The following is a 25725-nucleotide window of genomic DNA, read 5'->3' as shown; positions in this document are numbered from 1 at the left end:
CTTTTGCAAACAGAAAGGGACCAAGAAATGGAGGAAGGAGAGGTAAGAAGATGCACCATGAGCTTATGCCGACCTAAAAGAAAGGCAAAGTGTGGAAGTGAAGCTGTGAAATAAGACACACAGCCGTGACAATGCGCTTCTTTTATTCACTGGACTCGCCTGGCAGCTCCTGACCTGCAAGGCTGGGCCAGTACCTGGCGCATGTGAGGGGAGCCACGGCAGGCGGGGTTCATGCAGACTGCCCCTCAGAAGGTCCGGAAGAGCTGGTTGGGGAGGTAGCCCAGGTGCAGGAAGGACGTCTGGGCCTCCTTCTCCAGGGCGGCCAGCTCCTGGACAGTAGGGGCCAGGATGTCTACATGGCCTTTGTAGCTTCCACCTGCGTCACACACACAAAGCACAGGGATGAGCCTGGCAGGCTTGTGGGCGACACTTGGCTGGTCCCCACTGCGACACTGCTTCCCCCAAGCATGCGCTGCGGGGCTCACCGACTCCCATAGGCCCTGTCAGTTGTCTCAATGTGAATGGAAGACAAGGCCTCGCCGACACCCCCGCCCCCACCTCCCCTCTTGCAAACTAGCGGCTTATCCTGAATCAAAAATGATAAAGGGCAAATGAGCGGGCAGCGTCCTGGGCTTGGGGACGAAACCAGGCTGCACGTAGCTCTGTGAAAGGCTGCCGCCCCTCACAATTCCAGTCACAGCTCAGGTACTTGTGTGACACAAACACTTGATGGGAAACAGCTACAGTGCTGTCCCTCACCCACTGTGCCCACACAATGGCGGCTGGAGACAGCATGGACTGCGCGCTGTGGCGGACTCTAAGGACAGACTGACACAGGACAGCCCGGGCCCACATCCCCTGAAGCCGAAGCCTACACCCACACCCGGCCGGAAAAGGCTTACCGCCAAGAGCCCTCTTCTGGCCGTAGGTAACCTTCCCATCAAATTCATCCACTGGGACCTTGATGTCGGGCTCCACCTGGGAAATGGTGCAGTTCAGGTGCTCTTCTATCTCTGAGAGCAACTGAAAAGGCAGAAAGTGAACAATCCTCAAACAGAAAGTTCATGTCGACAGAGCTGCACTTTACCAGCATTAGAGGAGACCACGAGCCCCAGAGGCTTGGTGTAGAAGTCAGCCTGCCCAGGATGCCATTTACAAGCCGCAGCTATGGGACCAACATTCCCCTTCCCCACTCGGACAGCTGGAGAGTCCAGCTTGCCACCTACTGGGCAAGCACAGCCGAGGGCGGCGGCACTGCACTCACCTGCATCTCGTTGTACCAGATGGTACAGCCACCGTCCTCCTTAAGCCTGGTGTTGTAGCAGCCCTTGCCGCGACTGCTGCACACGTGGTACCAGACCTGCAGCGAGTAGAGAAGCGCCCGGGGCGGGTAAGGGGGCCGCACACTTGGGGTCTGCTTTCTGCTTCCGGGAAGCTCTCACCCAGTACGGCACCAGAACAGGCTATAAACCTCTCCCGCCACTACTGCTGAGACGCAGCTCCCTACATGGACCTGCTGAGCTTATGGAGACTAAAAGACTTTCCTAAAACAGACGCAAGCTACAGAAAGGAGTGCTCAGCTAAAGCAAAGATGTGCAAGGCAGTACTAGAGAATGCTACCTCAAGACCTGAATCAAAAAATCAAGTAGAAATGTGCTCCATAAGAAGTTAACAAGCAAACAGGGCAAACAGGTGCACTGGAATACTTTTTTATAAACCTGCCACCATGTTAAAGCAAGTTACTTCACTCCGCACAGCCTTCTGTGGCACCACGCCAGAGCACTTAAACATTTTGTCATGAAAATAATTACATTAAAACCATTAGGAAAAAGCAGTTCGTACGGTTTTTTGGTTTTTTCCCTAAACCTCATCTTATTATTTTCTAGTCAGTAGGTACAGAGAAAAAGATGTCATACAAAGTTCACTTCTATTCCATTTGTAACTGACTCCAATTTAAATGGAAAAAACCAAAGAGCCTTCTAACGTTTGAAATCACAAGCCACACAGTGGTGACAGTAGGACACTGGAAAGATTACCTTTTCTTTTTCTGTCGCCACCAGGGAAATGGCCAGACCCATCCTGGAGGGGTGAGAAGTCCTTGTCAGACACTGTTGCCAAGTGAGAAGCCTAAAGGGAAAAGGGCTAAGGGCCATACCTCTCTGCTCTTCCCACGCGGCCGATGCGGTGCACGTAGTTCTGTTTCTCATCAGGCAGGGTCACATTTATAACTAAAGTTAAAAGCAATGTCACCAAGTGCCATTAGTTTCTAAATTTTTAGGATCCACGAGGTAGCTTTACTTAGAGTGTGTAAAATTCACACTGTAGCAGGAAAGTCTTTTTACCGTAAGGAACACCATGAATATCAATCCCTCTAGCAGCTACATCTGTGCAGATCAAGAATCTTACATCTCCTTTCTAAAGAGAACAAAGGGAATGCAGTCTGTTAGGAATGAAAGCAAATATTTACCTTCCCACTATCTGACACCCCCATAACTAAATGCTCCTACCAGATAAGGTTCAGAGACCCATAATTTACTGACCAATTGTGACTTTTTATGCATATGCATCATGACATTAAAGGTAAATACACCAATGACTGAGTAAGTCTTGTTTTTCTCTTCCTGACATCAAAGCTATTAACCCATGCTTAAACTGGTCTTTAACTTTAGACATTCTCAATCTTTAGAATTATCTTTGGCACTTCAAGAAAAAGGTAAAGGGGCTGGGGATTTAGCTCAGTGGCATAAGCACCTGCCTTGCAAGCAGGCAGTCGTGAGTTTGATCCCCAGTATCGATAAAAAGGAAAAAGACCAAAAAAAAAAAAAAAAAAAAAAGAAAAGAAAAAAGAAAAAGGTAAGAAGAACAAAATGCATACACATAACCACTGTCTTTACTCTCAGATTAAAATAAACCTGGCCGGGTGTGGTGGCACCGAAGAGGCTGAGGCAGGAGACTGAAGTGAGTTCAAGGCCAGCCTGGACTACACAGGGAGACCCTGTCTCCAAAAAGGAGAAAATCTAGAATGTAGTTCTTTGAGGTTACATTTCCAGTGACCACAGCTGAAATCTTAGAGGAGGGCTTAAGGAGGGCCACTAGAGCTCCCCAAGAAAATAAAAGCAAGGTTTGGGGGTCTTCTGCCCCACAAAAGTAACAGACTGGAGGAGGGAGGGGCCAGGCTGCCCGGAGGAAAGCTGAACTGGGCTGACCACGGAGCAGGGGAAGACGCAGGCTCACGGCGCAGTCACCACCCCTCAGTTCCCAGCAGCTCTGCCTCCCCGGCCAGGCCAAAGCTCAGTGACCCGCATGGCTGCGAGCACAGGTCTGACAGGGCCACCCCCAACAATGCCAAACAACTGCAGTGTACGGAGCACTTCGAGACCACAGTGACCATAAAATCAATCACACACATCAGTTCATTCTCTTACGTGTCAAGCCCAAAGTAGAAACACGGAGGAAAATAAAAGAGAGACAGTAGGAAAAATATCTATCTTTCGTCTACAAGTTAAGTTCTCCATAGATATTACTACAGACTTTCCAAAGCTCACTGGCCAGGCTTATCCATCCAATGGTACTTCTAAAAATCCCTACCAAAAATTTTAAACTTCCTTAAATTCAAAAAAAATTTTAAGTTTTTTTTTTTTTTTTTTTTTGGTCTTTTTCCTTTTTATCGGTACCGGGGATCGAACTCACGACTGCCTGCTTGCAAGGCAGGCGCTTATGCCGCTGAGCTAAATCCCCAGCCCCCAATTCAAATTCTTAATAGTGTGCTGAGAGAACACGATACCCAGGATTTGAGTCAAACTTGCCTAATCCCTGCCATGAAGAAGATAGGCCAATCACAACAGGAATATTCTGGAATGTCTAGGTCAAGAGCTGCCTCTGCAGTAGTAACTGGCACTAAGGCTGGAACTGACTCTCCTCTTAGGTCTGAAGGAAGTGCAGACAACTGAGCGTGGGTACCTTGAATCTTTCCAAGTTCTGCTTCCTCTCGTGAGGTTTCCTGTCACCATGAAGACAAACACAGGAGAACTGGTGTCCTTTCTTGTCAGGGCCTGGTGAGGAACACACTGCATGTTGGACCTTGGAAAGCAGAATGCCTGAGGCTGTCACAGAGCCAGTGAAATTCAGGCTCTGAGCTGCCAGATAATTCAATGAAATGTACACCCCAATTCGCCATCGACTGTAACATCTTTCTGTCACAGGCAAAATGCCATTAAAATAAATTCTGGGGCGCAACAAAATTGCCTTTTAAATTCCTCTTCCCAGTCTGCAGGAAACACGCGCAATAAGTAGACACGCAGATCACTGCATCGCACTGCACACACCGGGAAGCTCCCTTTACACCAAGAATAAAAGATCACTCTCGGAAGAACCACCCAGGCTACAAGTCGTCACCAGGCCTGGTGCCCTTCAGGGGTCTCAGTGACGTGGGGATCCGGCTTTCACAAGAGCGCTCAGGTGCTATTGTAGAGGCCAGTGCAGCAAGGCCAGCCTTAACAGGAAGCACTGCACGCAGCTATACTAACACAGAGCAGGAACACCCAGAGTGAGGCCGGTGGGCTTCCAAAACCCCACAGAACCCGCGCACCACCGGGGGGCAGCCTGGAAGAGCGGTTCCAGTGTGAAACTGCTCTCTGCGGTGAGTCAGGCTCAGCCACATGCCGAGAATCCAAGAAAGCGGTTTTAAAGGTGCTGGCTTACGTAACACAAAAACCAGGTAAGCAGAGGTGAGAAAACAGTGAACAGAACTTCCTGGGGTGCAGAGCTGAGCTCCTCCTGAATCCTGAATTGTTTGTAAGAGCTGACGCTGCTCACAACCTGCCCGGAAGAAACCACCCCGAAGCCCTCACTGTACTGCTAGCGACCCAGCCATGTGTTTACTGGACCTGGGAAAATACTGTTCCTGTGCCATTCCCTGAGAGGAAGGTGTGACGAGGTCCTTATGTGGCGCTGAGTTCCTCTTTGAAGGTGTACACATGTGAGACAGGCAGGAGGGTGTGAGTATGCCCTCCATGATAACAGGCCTCAGCTGTTAACACATGCGTGTGTCGCTGTTTCGTGCAGGTATTTGTCAGCTTTCATGTTTTCAAAGGTGGAGCTGGAAGGTGAAGGGCTGTGCACCGCCCCCAGCTTTCGGCACAGAGACCACCTCACACTTCTTACAGCTGCCCGACCGGCCTCCCGGCCTCCCACCCTCCCACGCCTCCTCTTTGTGTTTTCGGTTCACAGGTAAAGGATCCACGTCAGCGCCCAGCTCCAGCAAGTTTGGGACCTGCTTGGCTCCTCTTCTGGGGCGAGGCTGCACACGAGGAGCACACACACTTGAGTTCAAGTTTGCTATGCGCTGACAGTCACAGCAAGGTACAGGCTACAGGGATCACCCACAAAGGAGCCCAGTGACCTTTCTGTCCCCTCTCTTCCCACCCCGCTCTGTAGAATAATCGGACTTCTATCTGGGCTAATTAATGTGACCACTCCAGAACCTTCCAGAATCAGATTCCCCACGGTTCTCCTGCCCACCACGCTCCCGAGGTCCCCCAAGGCCACTGTGTCCCTTCGGTCCACACCGAAGAGAACCCCACAGTGCACTGCACTCTTGGCTGTGTCGTTCTCTGTTCATTTCACATGTTCTCAGTTACTATGGACAAAGCTGCTGTGACTGTTCCTGCACACAGCTTTGCTAACACATATTTTCATTCATAAATCCAGTAAATGTGGGCTGAACTACCAGGCCATAAGACAGCAATGTTTAACTGTGTAACAGACCTTGAAACCAAAACATAACCAAAATGGTTCCATCATGTATTCTTCTCAGTGTGGCAAGAATATTCCAGTTGCTCCACATCCTTGTTAAATTGTGATTTTTACTTTAGTGGGTACAGCGGCATCGTGTCCTGACTTTACTTTGCATTTCCAGAACAACTTCCCCCTGACTCATACACTGAATATTGTAAGACGCACACGGTCAGTCATGACACCCTCACAGCAGACTGTTTCGGCACACCAGTGACCCTTCACGCTGGGCAGTAATTTGTCTTACCACCCACGGCATCTCTTACTGACACAGCCAGGCCAATCACATTGCTAGTTTAATAATCTGTTTGATCCCTTTCCTTTCACTGTCTCCCTGTCCTCTGGTTTTAGGAAAGTTCCCTGTAGACATAACACGGCTCAGTGTCACCTGACACAACCCTCTGCCTTCCAGCAGATGGCGTTGTTCAAGGGAAACAGTGTTTACTCACATGTGTAGAAGTTTCCCACAGGCCATCCTTATTCTGTAATCCCCAACCATCCTCTTCCACTTTTCCCTCAACCTTTCTAGGGATTTTCCCCTCAGTGTCCCTGTCCCCATTTATTGGTTTAGGACACACAGGTTCTATTAGTTACTGATTCCACTTCACATTTTAGCATTAAGGACCTCATACTTCTTGCAAACAACGCAAGGCCTCAGCATGCTGCAGGGCAGGCCCAGTGGAGAATTCTCTGCTCTTCCTGGGCCTGATCTCATGCAAAGAACTCGGTGAACACAGACGCTGACAATGTGTCACTTCTGGCAGCATCGTGGGCATGCTGCTGTGAGCACCACAAAGGAGGAAAAGACCCAACATGCACCCCATGAGAAACGTTACCTCCTCCCTGCTGCATGAAGTACTGCTCCAAGTTGTCACAGTCGATCTTGGTCCTGCAGAAGATGATTGCTTGATCCATCTTGTGCTCCTTGATGGCCCGGACAGTGTACTCCCCCTTCAGGACTTTGATAGCTTCAGACCACATCTCTGGAACATGAGCACCACAGTGTCAGCGCGACACCCACAGAATCTCCATCTGAGCTTTGTCACCAGCGGAGTCAGTCACACACTTGCTGCCTGACTCCCCTAAGAGTCTGCTTTCAGTGTGACAGGCAAGATGCCCAGAGACAGTGACATGGTGGGTAAACCTGTTCACTCATCTCCGTTCTGCCATTTCTTAGGCTACTTTGTGGGGTTCACAAAGACAACCACACCTCTTGCAAGCAAACATAGCCATTCCTTGGAACATATACTGTGGAGGACAAAAAGGCACAGCCACCCCAGCATCAGCTTTCCTGAGGAGTTGCTATGTTGATTCTTTTAACTTTGCTTAAAAGTAATCTACTAACTCAGTCTGAACACCAGGAGATCTACAGAGGATTCCACAGGGTAAAAAGCTTAACATGGAACATGGCCAGCAGCTTTCCAGTAGTCCCCTCCCCTCCCCTTCCCTCCCCTCCTCTCCCCTCCTCTCCTGTCCCTCCCCATGAGGCTGTTCCACAGCTCCTGACATACATACAGCCTGACCTCACTCTGGTGTCTCTGACTGTAGCATAAGCTAAGCAAAACTTTACAAGGAAAACACAGGAAGCAGTAAAAGCTGCAATGTTAGAAAATGCACTCCCAACAGTGAACAGCAGGTTTTGTCTGTTCTTCTCCCAGAGCAAGCGTGACTGCGCATGCACCGTGTAAACCTAGTTGGACAGGAAACTGAGCTCAAGGGAACGCTCTTTGGAGTTCAGAGATCCTCATTCCAGACCCATGTCCCACACACACCAGCAAGCTCAACCAAGGAGCAAACATAGGCTGACACTGCCCTGGGTCCACGAGGGACATCTAGCCATGCGCAACCCACTGGGCTCAAGAACTGCACTTTTAGTCTTGGCACCGTCCTGGCATCCACTGCACTTTCACCAACTTGTCAAACACTGTGTGCATGAACCAAGCTGCCCTGGCTCTGTGCAGAAGGGGTCATGCTAACTTAACCTTAGGCTTTTTAGAACAGGTAACGTCGAGTGGGTGCAGTTTTGCCATAGGAGCAAGAGACAGCTCTGCAGGTGGATCACGGTAGCGGCCCAATGATGTAAATTTACTTAAGGTCACTGGGACATATGCCAAACAGCTGAACAGCAAAGCTCATGTTATGCACATTTTACCACTAAAACTCATCAGTAAACAAGGCCAGGTCACTGCTGTGCACTTTCGTGGATGTAATTAAAGGTATTCTCGTCTACCTTTCTTCTGCAGACTGAGGGTCAGTAAAACACCTGCCCCTGGAGGAATGTGCTGGTGTCTTGGGACCCCTGAGCAGCCCCTAGTTTATGACACTTGTGAGACTGAGGCCCACTGATCTCTAGGCTCAGGAATAACCATTCCTATATGCTGAGTGCATCCGTGTTTTCCCCACTTCTTTGTGTTGGTTTTTTTCAAATTTCCTATTCTAGTTTGGCAGGTCCTCTCTCATCCTCTGTGACAGCTGATGGGCATACTCTTAACCCAGCAGGTTCATTCCCAAAGCCCCCAGCACCCTCGCTAGCTGATGGCCCAATGCCCACCTGCACTGTTGGCTCCAGGTCTCGTGTTATCTTTTGCATGGACATCATCAGTCTATCACAGGCACGGGAGAGAAATGTTAAAGAACAATGGGTTATTTTGTAAAGGAGGAGTGATAAATTTGTCTTTAGATTGCTTTTTAAACGTTTATTTTTAGGCAAAACCATTCTTCAGATTCAGAAAAACCCCAATATGAACTGTAGGTCTAAGGCAGTAAGTTTTACAAGTAATACTAAAAATGCAAATGTGGTTTCCAGAATGTTGCCTAATTACAGTAATCATTTCCTTATTCCATAGAACTAAGCATAGGCCCAGTGGTTAAACAACAAATGGCCACAAGAAATGGAATCATAGGAGACTGAGGCACAGCACAGGCCCTACTAAGGTATCACCAAAAATGGAAACCATTGCCTTGGAAAGCAGATACATATAACATTATTCATTTGTAAGAACTGTGCCAAGGATGCTGATGGAAAAATTTTATAGAGGAAAAAAATGCCGCATGGAGTCGGGCTTTCCTCCCATGCCCCATGGAAGCCAAGTGTGTGCACTTGCTCTGTGGGGGGAGCCTGCGGGCCTGGCCAGCACTCCAGGCCAGGACTCACCCGGATGTGGTTCTTCCCCAGCCGCTCCCAGAGCCTGTCGGTCTTGGGGTTCACGGGGACCACCACATGGTGCACGGTGTCTGGAACAGAATCTTCTCCTTTTAAATCCACCCAGGTGGGAAAATGCATTATCTTCTCAGACAGCTTCTTCACATCGAAAGAATGCAAGGTAGCAGAGCAAACGATCACCTGGGAACAGGAAACCCACATTTGTAAAGGACACTGGCAGGAAAGAAGTGTTAATCAGCGGGCTGGGACAGAGACAGGTCATCCCCAAACTCAGCGGCAGCAGCTCCCCGTGTGCTCTGTCAGTCCCCACACTCCAGGAAACCCATCATCTCTTCCCCGTGTCACACACAGAGATCCCAAATCACAATCCTCTAATCTTTCTCTCAAAGCCTCTCCCTATCTATTGCTTTCTAAGGAAAGAGCAGTATTTCAAGACATAATTACAGGAGGGAACTGTTTTTCAGTGTCTGCAGTTATTTTCCCTTCAAACAGTAAGCAGTACTAACAATCCAGAATATAAATGCCAACCACTCCAATGGGAAGAACTTGATCAGAGCCAATGCCTAAGTGATTTTCTTTTACTTCTAAAAGCAGCTTCTGAGAGTGTTATTTGTATGTATCAGTCAGTAACAAAATGTTTTACAAAGCAGAAATCAGAAGATAATAAATACAAAAAGCCTTGACTCTACATTAATATGTAACAACCATCTCTAAGTCTTTTTTTTTGAATCGGTACCAGGGATCGAACTCACGACTGCCTGCTTGCAAGGCAGGCGTTTATGCCACTGAGCTAAATCTCCAGGCCCTAAGTCTTTTTTTTTAGAGAAGAAAAAACAATGCACAAAATCTCCAAATAAGATTGTAGAAGAGTAACTGGTTAATACAATGCATACTGTTATCTTCAAAGTAGTTGCTCACACTACAAGATACAGACAGGCTGGGGATAACGGCACAATCACTTGCCCGGCAAGCGCAAGGCTGTGAGTTCAAAACCCAGTTCCCCCCCCACCAAAAAAGACACATGAAAAATTGATCAAACAATATAGGCACAAACCTTTCTTTCCAATGAACTAATAGTAATTAGTAGTATATCTTAACTATTTTGTGTATGTACTTATTTTTCTTTTTCCCTTCCTTTTCTCCTTTCCCCCATCGCAGTTTCTCTTTCCTTTTAAACAGTTTCTTCTCATTTCACAATATTATACATTTTAAATCTTACTTACTTTTAGCTTTTTACACTAGAGAGACAATACGATGGTTACACATGGAAGTCTGATTTATTTCCCTTATCACAAGTTGCCGATTACAAGTTGCATGCATTTCCCTATAAAAGTCTCCAGTTAAGCCTTCTTTATAGCTGAGTAGTACTGCATTGTATAAAAAGACCACATCTTTTTATCCACTTCTTGGTTAATGGGCATTTGGGCTATTTCCAAGGTCTGGCTATTACAAACTGTGTTGGTATAAACATGGATGCACATACATGGCTGTGGTATGATGTTTTTAATTCTTCTGGGAAAATACCCAGAAGGGCAACTGCCTACAAGTCTTGCAAGCTGTATTAGTCATCATTAGTACCTGGAGTCTTTTTCCATCAGAAGTAATCTGAGGAATCTGGCTGTGCATCCGATTTATAAAGTCAGAATAACCTTGAGAAAGAAGACCATCCTGCAGAAGAAGCAGAGAATAGTGTTTTTAACCAGCATTACTTTAAAACCTTTCTTAGGGCTGGGGTTTAACTTAGGGGTAGAGCACTTGCCTATACGTGCAAGGCCCGGTTTAGTCCCCAGTGCTGAAGAAAAAACACTTCCTTTTTTAAATGAAATTGACATCCAAGATAATAAAACTAATTCATGTATTTCAAAAGGATTATTTTTTAGGGGGTATTAACAGACACAGGTACCAATTCAACTTTTGGACCCGTTGTGATTAAAACATAAAGAGGTACAATAAACAATCCAAAACCATATTCCAGTGTTCTAGGATTAACACAAGAGTTAATACTTACTAATAAATGCCCTAAGATTAAGAGTAACTTGAAAATTAAAAAGCTTCAGTGCTAGGAAACTAGTTCAACCTATCTTGAAAACAATTTGGAAGCCGATCACAAAAGATTCAAACACAGTTGTGCCCTATCAAGTCTGCATTTTGTAACCCGACATAAAGAAATAATTTGTAGTAAGAAATAATTTGTATGTGAAAGTAATTTATGTACAAAGTCAACTATTTGGAGGAAAAATCAGACCTATCTACATATCTAGTCAGAGCAGTTGAGTAAGCCAGGAAGCATCCATGTAATAGGTCGTTAGCCTCCAAGTTCACAAATAATGACAAAAAAGTTATGGGATTTTATTTCAATGCTATATCCAGGGGGCACTGGTTCTAGACTCCTGATACCAAACTCCACCAGGCTCACAGCCCTTACAACAGCAGTATCTGCACCAAGCCGTGCAGGTCCTATCCAAGGCTCTGCATTCCCAGATTCCTCGAAGTGCCCATGCTGTGTGGACGCCAGGTGCTGTGTCATTTAGGGGAAAAGACAAGAAGGTCAGGACAGGAAGTGGGATGCACAGCTTAAAGGGCACTCGGTACTTGTGTCGGTACAAAGCAGCACGAACCTAACTGAGCTAGTATCAGTGGGAATCTCCAATCGTGGGGCCAGGACCTAGTTACGGTTTTCTTCACTTTACAATGTTTCCCTCAGAAAATATAAGCAAACTTTTCTGAAAGCGTGGCTGTGTTTCAACATACTGCTTCGTCCAGGACCAGGAACCGGACTTGAGACAGGTTCAGCTTTCCAGTTGACACCAAGTCATCCAGCCTTCCTGGAGTTCCTACGACAATATCCACCTGCAAATGGCAGAGGCACTCCATGGGAACTGTGGTGCTGGCTCGGCAACCACTGGCTGTCCACCTAGGACATGCCTCCCACCGGTTAGAAGTCAGTGCTCAACGTATGAAAAAGGACTAGAGATAATGCCATACAGTAAGCCTGTGTTTGGTTTAAATCAACAGGAGATATTTTAGCAATTAGGTTTGGACAACCTTAACTGATATGCACAGTCTAATAAATACAATTTCTACCAACCAAAAAATCAGATGAGTTTATAGGAATTCTGAACTAAGCCAGGACTCAAATCTGAATCCCACCACTCCTAAGCTACGTGGCCCTGACTTACCACCTATCAATTGTCTGCTCTGTTAAACAGTGTGATAATTCAAACCAGGCACACAGAGCCTGTGTCTAGTGTCCTAAGTGCCCGATATACACAGTTATTACACACTTGATTACTCCTAGAAAAAAAGGACCTACACTGACAAGCGATGACCCAGGACACTCTTTTTTTAAGAACTGGAAGTACTCCCCGGTACCGATAAAAAGATAAAAAAAAAAAAGAACTGGAAGTACAACTTACCCCGTTTTCCAAAACAGACAGCTGGTCCCGTGCGGCAACCCCTCCAATTATGAGAAGCTCCCTGAAAGAAAACACCAGACAATGATCACAACACTGACGTCTGTGTTCCAGTTTGGATCTAAAATGTCCTCCAGTGTCTCCTGTGTCTACTGTGTGGAAAGTGATAGGTCATAGGGCACCGTGCTCATGGGTGGATCCACTGCGGAGGAGTTCAGGGTTGACTGTGCTGCGGGAGGCACGGCCTAGTAGGAGACGGTCACTGGGGTGTGACCTGGAAGGATGTGTTCCTGTCCCTACTCCTCCGTGCTCTGTTTTGGTCACCATGATGGGAGCTGCATTTCTCCACCTTCTCCACCTGCAGCAGAGCAGCTGACTGGGCTGACTCCAACAGCCACGGAGTTGTGGGTGCTGGGTATCGTGTCCCAGCAATGTGGGGGTAACCCAGATGGCCTGCTCTACACTGCTGGGTCATCAACCACGTCTTTCCAGTGGAAACCAAGGTTAAGTAAATCACTGAGAAAGAATCTGAATTAAGCTGCGGGAAGGCTCGAACAGCTCTTCATTCCCAGCAGCCACACCCAGCACATAACTAGAAAGTGTAGGAAGTGCCAAACAGAGAAAGCTAGTCCTCCCCACGCCTTCCACTTCAAGCTAACTCAAAGTCCTCTGACCCTGGCTTCCATCTACTCTGATGGGCACACTTGAATAAGCATCACGTATCTCTGAAAGAGCAGGTGGAAGTCCATTTAAAAGGCCATCTTGCCAGACATGGTGGCACACACCTGTCATCTCAGCACTCGGGAGGCAGAGGCAGGAGGATCATTTTCAGTTTGAGACCAGCCTGGGCTACAACCGGAGCTCAAGGCCAGCCTGAACTGCATAGTGAGACCCTACCTCAAAAGACAAAAAAAAAAAAAAAAAAAAAGGACAGCAAGCCTTCTCCATGACCATGCCTGGGACTTGAAGGAGGACATGAAAGAAGAATCGCTTTTCTCAGAAAGCACTCAGATGTCATCAGACTCTTCCTCACTTCACCAGTGGGTGCTGGGACAAATGGAATCACACATGAGCAAGACTGAGCGCAACCCCTCTTCAAACCAGGCGCAGAAATTCCCTGCCTGTGAGTCAAGGCTTCCAGGCAGCACCTAAAACTCACAGGAGACTCTGGTTCAGGCAAAGCCCTTCTGAGAAAGACCAAAACCAGCAGCTGAAGAAACAGATAAATAGTAGTTCCAGGAAATCAAGCCCATCAAAGGACAAGATTTAGAATGGGAGAAAACAGAAGTCACGGAATGGGAAAAAACACTTGAGTTCTCCAGTGAGTCTTCCATGGAAACAGAGCAGTGTGTCCTAGGTAGATTAAGTGATAACACTAATCTGAGACAGAATGAAACACTCCCTTTAAAAATCTAATTGTTATTCAAATGATGTTTAACTTCATGTAAGAGATGCAAGGGAAAAAAAAAACACAATTTGATTGTCTTAAAATTACTTAACAAATACAGCTTTGTTTTTTGCTTTTTTGAGAAAGTATCTTGTTAAAATCATTCAGGCTGGCTTTGCACTCACTACGTAGCCAAAGCTGCCTTCAAACTCAAAATGATCTCCTGCCTCAGCCTCCCGAGTGCTGGGATTACAGGTGTGCACTACCACACCTGGCACATAGAATTCCTATCCACTGCAGTTCAGTGGATTTGCACACTTACATGTGCGTGTTACATGACTGAATGGCCACCTCATTTTTCAACAGACATCTGAGCACAGAGGAAGATGTACCTTAATTTAGGGTTATCAACGTATTTCTTAAACTGCTTGACATTATTCAAAGTTTGTTCAGCGAGCTCCCGGGAGGGTTCAACGATGAGTGCCTTTGGAGCATTGGGGAGAAACTTCGTCTGTGTCACCTGTGCATTACCTAAGATGAGCAAAAAACCAGAACTCATTTAATCACACTGGCAATGGTAAAACGGGAACACAAAGGTTCCAAGATCAAACTGTTAATACTATCAAAAAGGAAGGAGGTAGTCAAACAAAATAAGAGTTAGAAATCCTCAAAGGAGATGAAATTCCTCTAAATTAAATCTACTTGGAATAATGCAAGTGATCAGCACATCTGTAAAAATGACTGTTTTGTTTTGGCATATCCTACTAAGCTAGGAAACGTAAGTAACTAAACGGGTAACAGGACGGGACAGACTGCCTGCTTCCATGTGAAGCTGCTCGGGTCTTAACCCAGTTCTGCTCTACCGCCCACTGCTCCGACCTCTGGTCGGTCACCCAGGCCCTATTCCTGAGGCTTCCTGTCCACAAGGCGGGAAGAGGCAGCTGTGTGTCACGTTCTCTATGACCTCCATGTGACTGAGACGTGTCCAGTGCCCACCCAGAAACCCAGAGCTTATAAACTAGGCCAGGAGCTGATGGCCCTGCACCACCAGGAAGCCTGCTCCCTGGGGTCTCCCCTTGTCCGTTCCAGAGCCCCACATCCTCCCATGGGACACCTGTGTGCTGTGACTTGACGATGTAACTCTCTGGGGCTTTGCAAAGAGCAACAAATCCATCTTTGGGTGGAAACTTGAAGTCTTCTTCACCAAAGTTAAATTTCAGCTCAGCATTCTAGCATTGAACACAGAAGAAAATGCAAATTCTTGATCTGGCAGCAAACAGCCCAATCCAACCAAAGGATGACCACACACCTCAGGGTGCCAAGCCTCAGAATTACCTTCAGAACACAGGCAGGAAAGAGGGCCTGGTTTTTCATGTGTGCGGGGATTTCAAAGGCCAGCCCCAGGTCTTTTCCTAGTGAAAAGAAAACAGAAGCTGAGACAGCCAGGCAAGGACTGCCACACACACACACACACACACACACACACACACACACACCCCGACATCCTCTGCCTTCTGTGCTCAGGATTCTCTCCAGAACAGTCTCCCCACTTCAGGCAAGGACTGCCACACACACACACCCCTGACATCCTCTGCCTTCACACACACACACACACACACACACACACACCCCTGACATCCTCTGCCTTCTGCGCTCAGGATTCTCTCCAGAACAGTCTCCCCTCTTCCTGACGCAACACTATCCTGGTCCCCTTCCATGTGTACTGATCCCCACATGCAAGCTCACGGCCACAGCCCTCCTGAGCTCTCCAACGCCCCCCAAAGCAGGACCTGAGCAAACTCCCGTGGCTACCTCTGCAGTCCTGTCCTCCCTCTCCTTTCACGGCAGATTGCCGACTTTGCTTTCAGTTACTTCCTTTCACCCCATCCCAGCCGGCTCTGCTTGCCCACCCCACTGCTCTCGGATCCTCTCCCCTTGCTGCACAAGCCACTGGTGCTCATCTGGTCTTCCTGGATCTCAGCCACCTAACTGGGCAGCACAAACGCCATCTAAATGCTCCCCCGTCCTGGAGATGCCTCCTCTTCCTGCGTCTCCCTGTCCTTACTCCTGCTCTAGTGTTGCAGCAGCCTCAGCTCAGCTCTCATCTGTCCTGTCCCTGGCCACTCGTCATTCCCTGGTGTCTCAGCTTCGCCCCTCCCCAATCTGCCCACAACACGGTAGCTACAGACAGAGGACGTCATGCCTCTGCCCCAATCCCACTCAAAACAAAGCGCAGGATTTGTGGCCCCGCCCAGCTACTCAGGCACCCGAGGGCCTCCTGCAGCCCCTGTGCCCTCCACTGGAACTCCTCCAGGAAGCACACCATCCTGCTCAGTGCCACCTCAGCAGAGTCCTCCACTGTCCTGCACAAAGTGCAGTCCCCTGCTGCCACCGAGGTCTGCCCCACCCCTGCTTCATGTGCTCTTCCAGACCCTTACTAGCAACTACAGTGTTGTTTCCAGGCCTGCCTCCCACCCAAACATAAGCCCTGCCTTCACCCACACACCCAGCACTCACCAGGGCACCCGGCAAAGAGCAAGCACTCGGTAAACACCTGCTCAAATCCAAGGCGGGTGGGTGGGACAGAGGACTAAGGAGGAGGAGGACGAGGACTAGGATGAGGGGTGAATGAATCACAGGTGGCGAGCACATCTCTGTGCTGAGAAGCTTACCATTTTTGGAGAACTTTACGTGTCCTTTCTCAATATCTAGGTAACAGCCAATGGTATCATGCATAGTGAATTCCTAGAAATGTGCAAAGAAAACAGAACCTTCCATGAAGTTAGGAGCCAATGTTTCAAGAGAATCTCTCCAGGGGGTAATCTGGGTGGCAAAGTGCCTGCCAGGGCAGTCAACACAGGGCAATGGACGCCTGAGACTCCTCGGAATCGGCTCAGTCAGGCTCCACACTGTGGCCTCAGACTCGCAGAACAACTGTCCTTATAGCCGTTGTGACCAAAAGTAAGAAACGAGAGGAACATTTCTACAAGCCAAAGCCAAAACTAGAAGAGTAGAAAGACAATGTGTGGGCCAGGGGTTTAGCTCAGTGGCATAAGCGCAAGTGCAAGGTCATGAGTTTGATCCCCAGTACAAAAATAAAAGATAAAGCAGTATGTTTTGGAGGGATCAATAAATGGTACAAAAAAAGAACTATAACTACAACATATTTATTTATCTGGTGTTGTACTGTTTCTCCACTGAAATCCAAATCTGAATTTTCTGTGGAAAATATACAGAAAATTCACTTGTCTGTGTGAATCATTTCTACATCCTCAGTTCTCAAATAGGCAAGAAAAAACACTAATTCTATGCTTAGGACCTTCCATTAGAGCTTACCTCTCCATAATTATCAAACTGTTTATTGTGGGATTTCTTTCCTGTTCCACCAAAGCCAAATCCAAACTTGTCAGTACCTACATGTGAAAAGCAGTGATCTGGTAAGAATAGATGGAAAATTAAAAGCCCAGAGCAAGAAATAATTTTATAGCTCCATGTAAAAAACAAAGCAAAAAAGCAGGGAAATTTCCTGGCTGCCACAGGGTGAGCCCCTTTCCTCCTCTATCCCCTCTGCCATGCTGCTTCCTGGGAACAGGATACCCATGGACGCAACTCCCCAAAAGTGAACCAAATCAAACCTTTCCTTCTTTAAGCTGTGGCTGTCAGGGATTGTACCCCAGCAACGGAAAGCTAGTATACCTGACTCAGCTTTTATTCTTAACCTTATTCCCCCCAACTTCACAGCATTGTATTTTGGGGGCTAGGATTTAGCTCAGTGGCACCAAGTGCCTGCCTGGCATGTCCAAGGTTGTGAGTTCAAATCCCTGGTACCAAAAAAATAAAAAATAAAATTAAAAAATACATATGTAAATATAAGTATGTATGCTTTTTTTTTTTTTTTTTTTTTTTTTTTTGGTGAGTTTTTTCAAATCTTTCCCAGAAAAGAGGTACAGCTAAGTATTACTTTTATGGCCACAGAATGCAATGGAAATCTTTAATGGTTAATTCTATTACTTTGTTTTCCAAAATAATAAACACTCACCAAGGTCTAAGGATGCCTGCATGGTAGACCACCCGACTCTGCAGAGCCCTTGGTCGTGACAAGATACCTCATAGTAGTGTTTCCCTAAAGAAAAGACACGTCTGGTTCATACAAGTCACACAATGCACAATCCGTTGACCAAATGATTGCTTCCCACTGCTTCTGAGCCACCCTTGCATGTCCCACATGGAGACCTTTCATGTCCTGGGTTTAAAGCTATTTCAGGGAGAGACATGCACCGCCCCAGGGTCTCGGGTCTACGCCAGCACAGACACAGCCCAGTACCTTTCATCAGTCCTTTGGTAGCTCGGCATCCATGCCACTCCTTTACTTCTCTGCTTTGACAACAAACCCCATCCGGCCCAATTGCTGGGTTTGAGAAAGAATACACAGAACTTCTCAGTACAGGCCCCACATACACCACATCTGAAATCAGCGTCTCTCAGCAGAACACCTGCTGGCATGCACAGGATGCCGAGTTGCACCCAGTTCCACAGATTGAGCAATAGTATGAGTCTCAAGGCTGAGAGAATCTGGTTGATCCGAGGTGATGGCGCTATGTCCTGGAGGTCAATAGCCCGTCATCCCCTGGACATCCTCAGCTCCCTTAGCGCTGGTCTCTGTACTGTCACCTGTGAAAGGACGAGCTCTGACAGCAGCAGTCTCAGAACCAACGCTGTCCCCATCTGACTTGCACTAACGGAAGCTACACCAATTCTGCAGAAGCCTTTAGAGTAACAGGTGCCTGGGAGGACACAGCACCTGCCGAGTTCACACTTAGGTTAGGGTTGGAGTCACCGTGGCCCTAGCCGTAACTGGAACTGCCTGCCCTGTTCTCCAATCCAGAAACCTGAATGGAAAAGTAGGAAGGGCTTATAAATAAACAGGCTCCTTCAGGGACGGTTCTCAGCACTCCTGGGAGGTCCCTGAGTTGCACAGCCGCCCCGAGCTGCAGTTCCAACGTCCCAGCAGTCTCTCCACAGGCAGCAGGGTGGCCAACAGCTTTGTGTGTGTGTACTGGGCCCTACCAGCGAGCCTCTGCTGGACACTGACTGCCCAGGCGAGGCCAAGCTATTCTGATGGCTGTCACCCCCCCAAGTGACTCACACCATCACCTGGTACCTCAGACGGGCCCAGAGCGAGCCTCACCGTGACCTGAACTCCCACCTTTCCTTTGCCCTGGGTTTGAACACTAAGTGCTTTGTGACCACGTGGATTTGCTCATCCATCACCTGCCTGCTAATACTCTGCCCATTTCAGGACACTGCTAAAATGTACATATCATCTTCTACGTTTAATGGTCTTTACATATACAGATATACATACACATTTTAAATCTGAATGAGCATGGAGTTTATTTCCAATTATAACAGGAGCTAAAAGTCAATTTTACATTGTTTCAGACGCTCATCCTTGTACCACACCCACCCTTTACTGAATAAATCTTCCTTTTCCCACTGAAACAAACACTATTTTTCCTGTGTGTCAACTACCTGAAGTACTCACCCTGATTTCCATCACATCCCACTATCCCCACTTTACTATTCTGTTTATTGCCTTCCAGACTGTATTCTAACACCTGGTACCTCATGCCATTTGCTAGACTTTTTCATCGTTGTCTTGGTATTCTTACATTTGTTTAAAGTTTCTGAGTTACAAACAAGCAGGGAAACCAACGTACTCACCAAAAGCAGCGCCTCTATCATACGGGTTCATCTGCCATTTGTTGAGCACTATACAAATTAAAATAAGAAAAGTTACTCTGAACACAGGAAATGCGTCAGAAAAATGACAGCCAATACTGCAGAATCAACATGGTTTCACACATTGCTTAGAACAAACATATAAAGTGATGCTGCCTAGATTAGAAGCAAAACTGGAAAACTGGGACTAAAACGTCAGGATCACAACCTCCGGGCTGTGTGGAACAGCGTCCCCTGCTCCCCTTCAGTGCGCTCGGCACAGGGGACAGTCACTGCCCTTCACTACCGGTCACCACTCAGCCTGAGCTTAACCACAAAGGAAAAACAGCCCAGCATTTCGAAGTCCAACCAAGGACCTCAATCATTCTGAAAGGAAAGTGACTCCTCCACCGTCATTCAGAATCTTAATCGAAAGTCATACATCTTTGCCTCCTAACTTCCTGGGACTGGCATTTTCCCGTTCTGAAGCATCCTAATGGTACGGACAATCAGAGAACTGCAATAGTTTAAGAGAACCCTGCGTGTTTTCAAGCCCAACTTCCCACTCAAAGTAGAAACCCTCTCCAGCTCATCTCTGGTGCAGAAATACCCGCCACCAATGGATCTGGAGAAAAAACATTCCTGAGGTTCTCTCTCCTCCTGCCAGCCCCCACTGGGCTACTAGAAGGTATGTACACTACACAGAAGTCTTCATCTACATCACTTCGACTGGTTTTTGTCCTGCTGTCCAGCACAATTATTTCCTCTCCGGACCTCTTCAGCAAGTCAATAGCTGTGCTATCTTCTTGTACTTCTTTTCCACCTCTATGTATTTATTCTTCAGACAGCCTGGTTTTCACAGCTGTCATCAGCCTTTAAAAGCATTGTCTTTCATCATCAGCTCTGTAACTGATGGCAGACAATTATAAATTTTGAAATTATTTTACAATGCCTCAAGTCTGAATGGCATTGCCATTACCTCACAACTCATTCACAAGTAAATTCACTTTATGAACCATGTAACATTATTTCAAAACACTTGGCAACAAGTGTCTGTCCCCTGGAAGCTTGCTATTTTGTCACAGTCCTGTATCTCAAACAAGGATAGCTTTACAGGAGATACACTGTGTCCAAACGTAGCAAAACCACACATTAAGATTTAGAAATCATTTAACAAAAGCAACAGTTTAAAAATGAAACTCATGTAAGAGGGTTCATGATAGAGACAGTATCTGAGACCTACTAAAAGGACCAATCTCTTTGTAGATTAGATTGAAAATAAGAAACTTACTCTACAATTTACAATGTATTTTTAACTTTTCAGGCTCTTAGTACCTTAACAGGAAAGAGCCTCTTTTATCTGCATAAGGGCAATACAGTACTTCCCATCATTATGTGCTTTTATTTGTAAAATCCTTTCTTGGTACTTTTGCAAAATGATGTGCCAATTTATCTCTATTAGGTATAAAGCATCACAGCTAAGGAAAATCCTAAAATCAGTATCATTTCTAAAATGCCAGGGTTTCCTCAAAAGTACACTATCCCTATTTTAGGGGCCACTGGTTCTCAACGTTTAGCATCCCTGGGCCCATGCCACCCCTACTTACAGGCAAGCAAAAAAGGTCTATCCAAATCCACCTTTCCATACGCCAGGAATGAGAACAACCAATGCATACAAAAGAAACACCAATTTAGAAAAATTACCTGAAGCACCAGTTTTAATCGTTGTTTTTCCTTTTTTGCCTTCCTGTTGGTCTTTCAGAGTTTCATATACTATCTGGATAACTGGAATACTGAATGCCTATCAAAGAAGTTCTCTGGTCAGTATTCAGCATCAGAAGTTAACAATAATTATAGCCAGGCGTTGGTGGTACACACCTGTAATCCCAAGACTTCTCTCCCAAGAAGCTGAGGCAGAAGGACTGCCATGAGTTCAAGACCAGCCTGGACCAAGTAAGTTTGAGGCCAGCTTGAACAGTGAGAATTTGTCTCAAAAAACCAAAAGTAAATAAATAATAATAAAATAAATCATCACATCATCACTACCACATAAATGGTAAGAGTCAGGCACACACACTGGAGAATCCACCTCCTTCACCCGGCTGCTCCAATGTCATTTACCCAAATCCAAAATGCCAGTAAGATCAAAGTGAGCTGACTGAGGAACACAGATGTTGACAGCTAGAAACACAAACAGTAAGATCATAGGATGAACGCAGAGAGCCGTGTGTGGTGGCACGTGCCTGTCATCCCAGCACCTGGGAGGCTGAGGCAGGGCAATCATTATGCATGCAAGCCCAGCCTGGGCTACACGGTGAGTTCAAGGCCAGCCAGGACCACATACTAAGATAGTGTTCCAAAGAACCAAAAAAAGGATTAACCCCAAAGAAGAAAAATAAACTGTTTCTCCAGGTTATGCCAACAGTACATCAACCTCTATTTGCAATGTTTGTTATAAGAGATGCTCCTTAAAATTCTCATAAACCCTAGCAATACGTAACTCTCCACCCTCTTCTGTGTATCTTCAGCTTGCTGGCAATGGGGATCTCACTCGTGATGGCAAAGCATCTACTTTCTACCGTGGCTTTATTACTATTTCAAAGGAAAACCTTCTGTTCAACGACACTTTAAAATGCAGCCCTCGAAGATTCTGTCAATTGTAACCTGTTACTTACCCCGGTTTTCCCACTTCCTGTTTCTGCAGCCTGGAATGGGAGGAAGAGTTGGTGTCACAGTTTGCCGAATAAAGAAATCAAATTAACACAGTATGTGGAAATCTACAATGCCTGGCTGCACTGCTGCCAGTCTGTCACCTCTCCTGACCCCCGAAGCACCTGCTCTGTCCTTTCTTCCTCCAAGGGAATCCTGCATCCTTCTTATCAAGACGCAGGAAGCTTCCAACTGCCCCACAGGGCCACACAGCACTGCTTCCCAGCAGGTCCCCACAAGAGCACAGCTGGCCGCAAACACACCTGCTGCCCACAGACGCCCACATCCTCTGCCAAGGATCCGACCCACTGAATATTCCCATTTTACCCGAGGCCACACCTCCCACCTACATATGCACACTTTATACAACTGACTGCAGTAGTCCAAGCTCACACTGTTCTGTTTGTTCCTCTCCCAGCGTCCTGTGCTCCAAGCAGTCCCTGACCAAAGATTAGGCAGGCCCCACCCAAGCCCTGCAGTGCCTGGCATCACCCAGGCAGGTCTTTGCTCTGTATCCACTGCCTACTGGCTTAAGTTTCTCTCTTTGCTTAGGCAAAGACCAAATACAGCTTCTAGTATTTTGGGCACAGTACATGTACAATGAACACTGGTGAACAAATAAAAGTCAATGTGGAAAAAAAATCACTGTTATACACAGGGCATTCTAAAGTGCGTGACAAACAACAAGCCTTGTAGACACAGCCCCAGCTCCCCAGCACCCTGACCTGAACATACCATGAGCACATCACCCCCTCCGAGGATCAGCGGGATCGACTCCGCCTGGATATCAGTAGGGAGACTGGGAGAGGACCAGGAGAAGGACTTTGTCAGTTAGGAAAGAAAACCATTCAGCCTAACTCAGTCATGCTAAACTTTAAATTTAAAAAAGAATTTCACTTGGTAAATGCAACCAATTTTTTAAAGCTAGAAACATGCTAAAGTTAGAAAGAAAATATTCCATAAGGTAAAGTCACCAGAAAAGCTCCATTTTGCTTACCCTACTAGACTAAAAACATGACATACTGCTTAAATCATAAAACATCCTTGGAAACAGGTATGCTTCTTTGTACTTACAGCCAATCCATCTCTTCTACAGCCTGGGCAATCTCAGGCATAACACCCATTTCTGCAAAGAAAAGGTAATTTTAAAAACCACAGACTAAACTCACCATAAATTACACTACTCTTAACATGACTTTTGACAAGTTAGCTGTGGAGGCACCGGTTATCCCAGAACTCGGGCGTTGAGGCAGGAGGCTCACCGTGAGTTCAAGGCCAGCGTGGGGACAGAGTGAGTTCAAAGATAGCCTGAACAGAATAGTGGGACCTGGCCTGGGGTGGGGGGAATGACAGACTCCAGGGAGGCTCAGATATAAGGGCTTTACTGCATGTGGCAGTGGTCCAAGAGTTTATATTTTATAGCCAGACTTCAATTTGAATTCAAGCTCTCACTTCTTAGCAAGTGACTTTGGGCAAAGCCATAAATCTGGCTTTTTTTCTACACAGAAACTATCTCCTAGAGACACAGAAGGCTACAGTTAATGATGGAGTAATGCAGCTGGCACACAGTTGTCACTCAGTATGTGTTGACCCCCAGAACTTGTGCACCTATTACAGGACTAACTAGTGAAAATCTACCAGAGTCAGGGGTTCCAGGTCAGCATTTCAGTTGTTTCATTTGTAGTAATGTAGCAGGTAAGTGATCTGGCTCTTCCGAGATCACAGGAATATCCTCAAGGATCTCAGAGAAATTAACAGACCACATTTTGCTGGTGGCTGTAATCAAAATTCTAGTTCACCAAAAAAGGAAAAAGCTGGTAAAAACTGGAAATGTTAGGGGTACATTTTTTTTAACTGCACATATATTTATAAGTAATTTGAGCTGGAGGCCAGGTCTAAAAGGACTGGTTGCTCCAGAGAGGGTTTTAATTTTATCAAATGAACTATACACAGGGCCATTAACCGGATTATTTAAACTTCTCCAAAGAAGTCATCTTTAAGCCTGCATTCATAAAATACAGTTTTCACTATTCACTATCTGTTCGTAAAGGTATGTATCCTTATAAAAAGTGAAGAATACTCAAATATTACCAAGCCCCATAAATTTTCTAATTCTGTGAAAAGGCACAAAGCAAATCTACAAAAGGCTTACATTCTTTGCAGAAGTAAATTTTCCTGCATGAAGTGAGCAGAATCATCACTTTCAAAAAAGAAAGTTCCTCTACTTCCAAAATATTCCCAAGAAAATCTACAAATAGACAATCAAAGACTAAAGGGGGAGAACCAGGCAGATTTTTCTAAGGTTTATGTCTATTATGGTCCAACCATATTCGTTCTAAACTCCCCCCCAAAAGTTGTAAGGGCGTTGTAGTCTTAAATAGGCTGCAAACTATTATGAGCTGAAGCTTTATAAAAAATTGTTTTATTACGAGCAGCAACCATGGATTTCTTTCAGCAAATTCCACACTGTGGTCAGGTGCTCTACATGTTTTCTTTGAAAAGATGTCTCTTCAAGTATAACGTTTTTGTTAAGGGAAAACCAGTAACGTTCACGTTCTTCACCTCTTCTTTTGTCTCCATTTCATGAAATCACACTCTCCTTCCAGTCCTCATTTTTTTTTTGTCTTTTTCTTTTTTATCGGTACCAGGGATCGAACTCACGACCGCCTACTTGCAAGGCAGGTGCTTATGCCGCTGAGCTAAATCCCCAGCCCCCAGTGCTCATATTCTTGAAATATGTGCATGATTCCCTAACACTGGAATCTATAAAATAACAATCTCCAACTACTCTATGGATGTTGGCTCTAAAAATGTTTAGGTGAGAGATAAGGTATAAAAACCAGCAAGCAGTCTGAGCAGATTTGCGCAAGGCTCCTTTTGGAATATGTAAGGGTACCAAAGGCTCGCTGGAATGATTATATTTGGAATTTCTAATATTGATACAGAGGAAAACCGAAAATCATTCAATTCCACAGCAGCTAAGTCATCTTAGCAGGTTAAGAACATTAAAACAGCGCAGGCCTAACTTGGGATTATTCTACAAACCTATCCCATTTCGGGCTGAGTGGAGCTATGCAAACGTGGTAGGGGAGGCGAACGCACCGCAACGATCGCTCTCCCCGACTCCAGCGAGCCTAGGCTATGAGCCCGGGAGTCCGCATTCCCCTGCTTGGGCTCAGTGTTAGAGCGCACGCCGGCGTCACGAACACGGCGGTACAGTGGAGCCCAGACTGGCCCACGCGCTGCCAGAGCAGCAGCAGCCAAGACAAGGAGCCCCAGGGGTCTGTAGGGAACAACGCCCTCCGGCCGGCTGCGCCCCCACATCCTCCAACCAGCTGACCCCCGGCAGAGACCGGTAGCGACCACCCCCTTACCCCACCCCACCCCACCCCGGTCCCCAGCAACTGCCAACGCACCGGAGAAGGCCGCCATGTTTGCACGGTCCGCAGGGCTCCGTTGCGCACTGCTTTTGTCCACCCTGACGTGCCGTAGCGGTTCAGCGCGCACTTCCGGCCCCCCGGCCTTCTAGATTCCGATTT

General features: G+C 46.6%; 1 protein-coding gene across 1 annotated transcript; it reads right to left on the bottom strand.

The window, feature by feature from the left end:
* Nucleotides 1-126: 126 nt before the first annotated feature.
* On the bottom strand, nucleotides 127-25725 carry LOC100721277 (ATP-dependent RNA helicase DDX1). The gene is made up of 26 exons (XM_063254354.1): nucleotides 25603-25725; nucleotides 23261-23312; nucleotides 22922-22985; nucleotides 22153-22182; nucleotides 21182-21278; nucleotides 19481-19528; nucleotides 18081-18164; nucleotides 17796-17879; nucleotides 17093-17169; nucleotides 16429-16501; nucleotides 15092-15168; nucleotides 14871-14985; nucleotides 14149-14287; nucleotides 12373-12433; nucleotides 11708-11806; nucleotides 10535-10624; nucleotides 8948-9136; nucleotides 8345-8396; nucleotides 6630-6776; nucleotides 3961-4052; nucleotides 2343-2415; nucleotides 2156-2228; nucleotides 2037-2079; nucleotides 1265-1360; nucleotides 903-1023; nucleotides 127-376 (listed from the first exon to the last, which is right to left on the bottom strand). Exons 1-26 carry the CDS (start codon nucleotides 25616-25618, stop codon nucleotides 246-248), a joined length of 2223 nt encoding a protein of 740 aa, XP_063110424.1. The 5' UTR covers nucleotides 25619-25725; the 3' UTR covers nucleotides 127-245.

The sequence above is a fragment of the Cavia porcellus genome, unplaced genomic scaffold (assembly GCF_034190915.1).
Source record: "Cavia porcellus strain 051 isolate PalLab524CR breed Dunkin Hartley unplaced genomic scaffold, mCavPor4.1 scaffold_8, whole genome shotgun sequence".
Classification (NCBI taxonomy): Eukaryota; Metazoa; Chordata; class Mammalia; order Rodentia; family Caviidae; genus Cavia; species Cavia porcellus.
The sequence above is the reverse complement of the archived record's forward strand: the minus strand, read 5'-3'. Positions and strand labels throughout refer to the sequence as shown.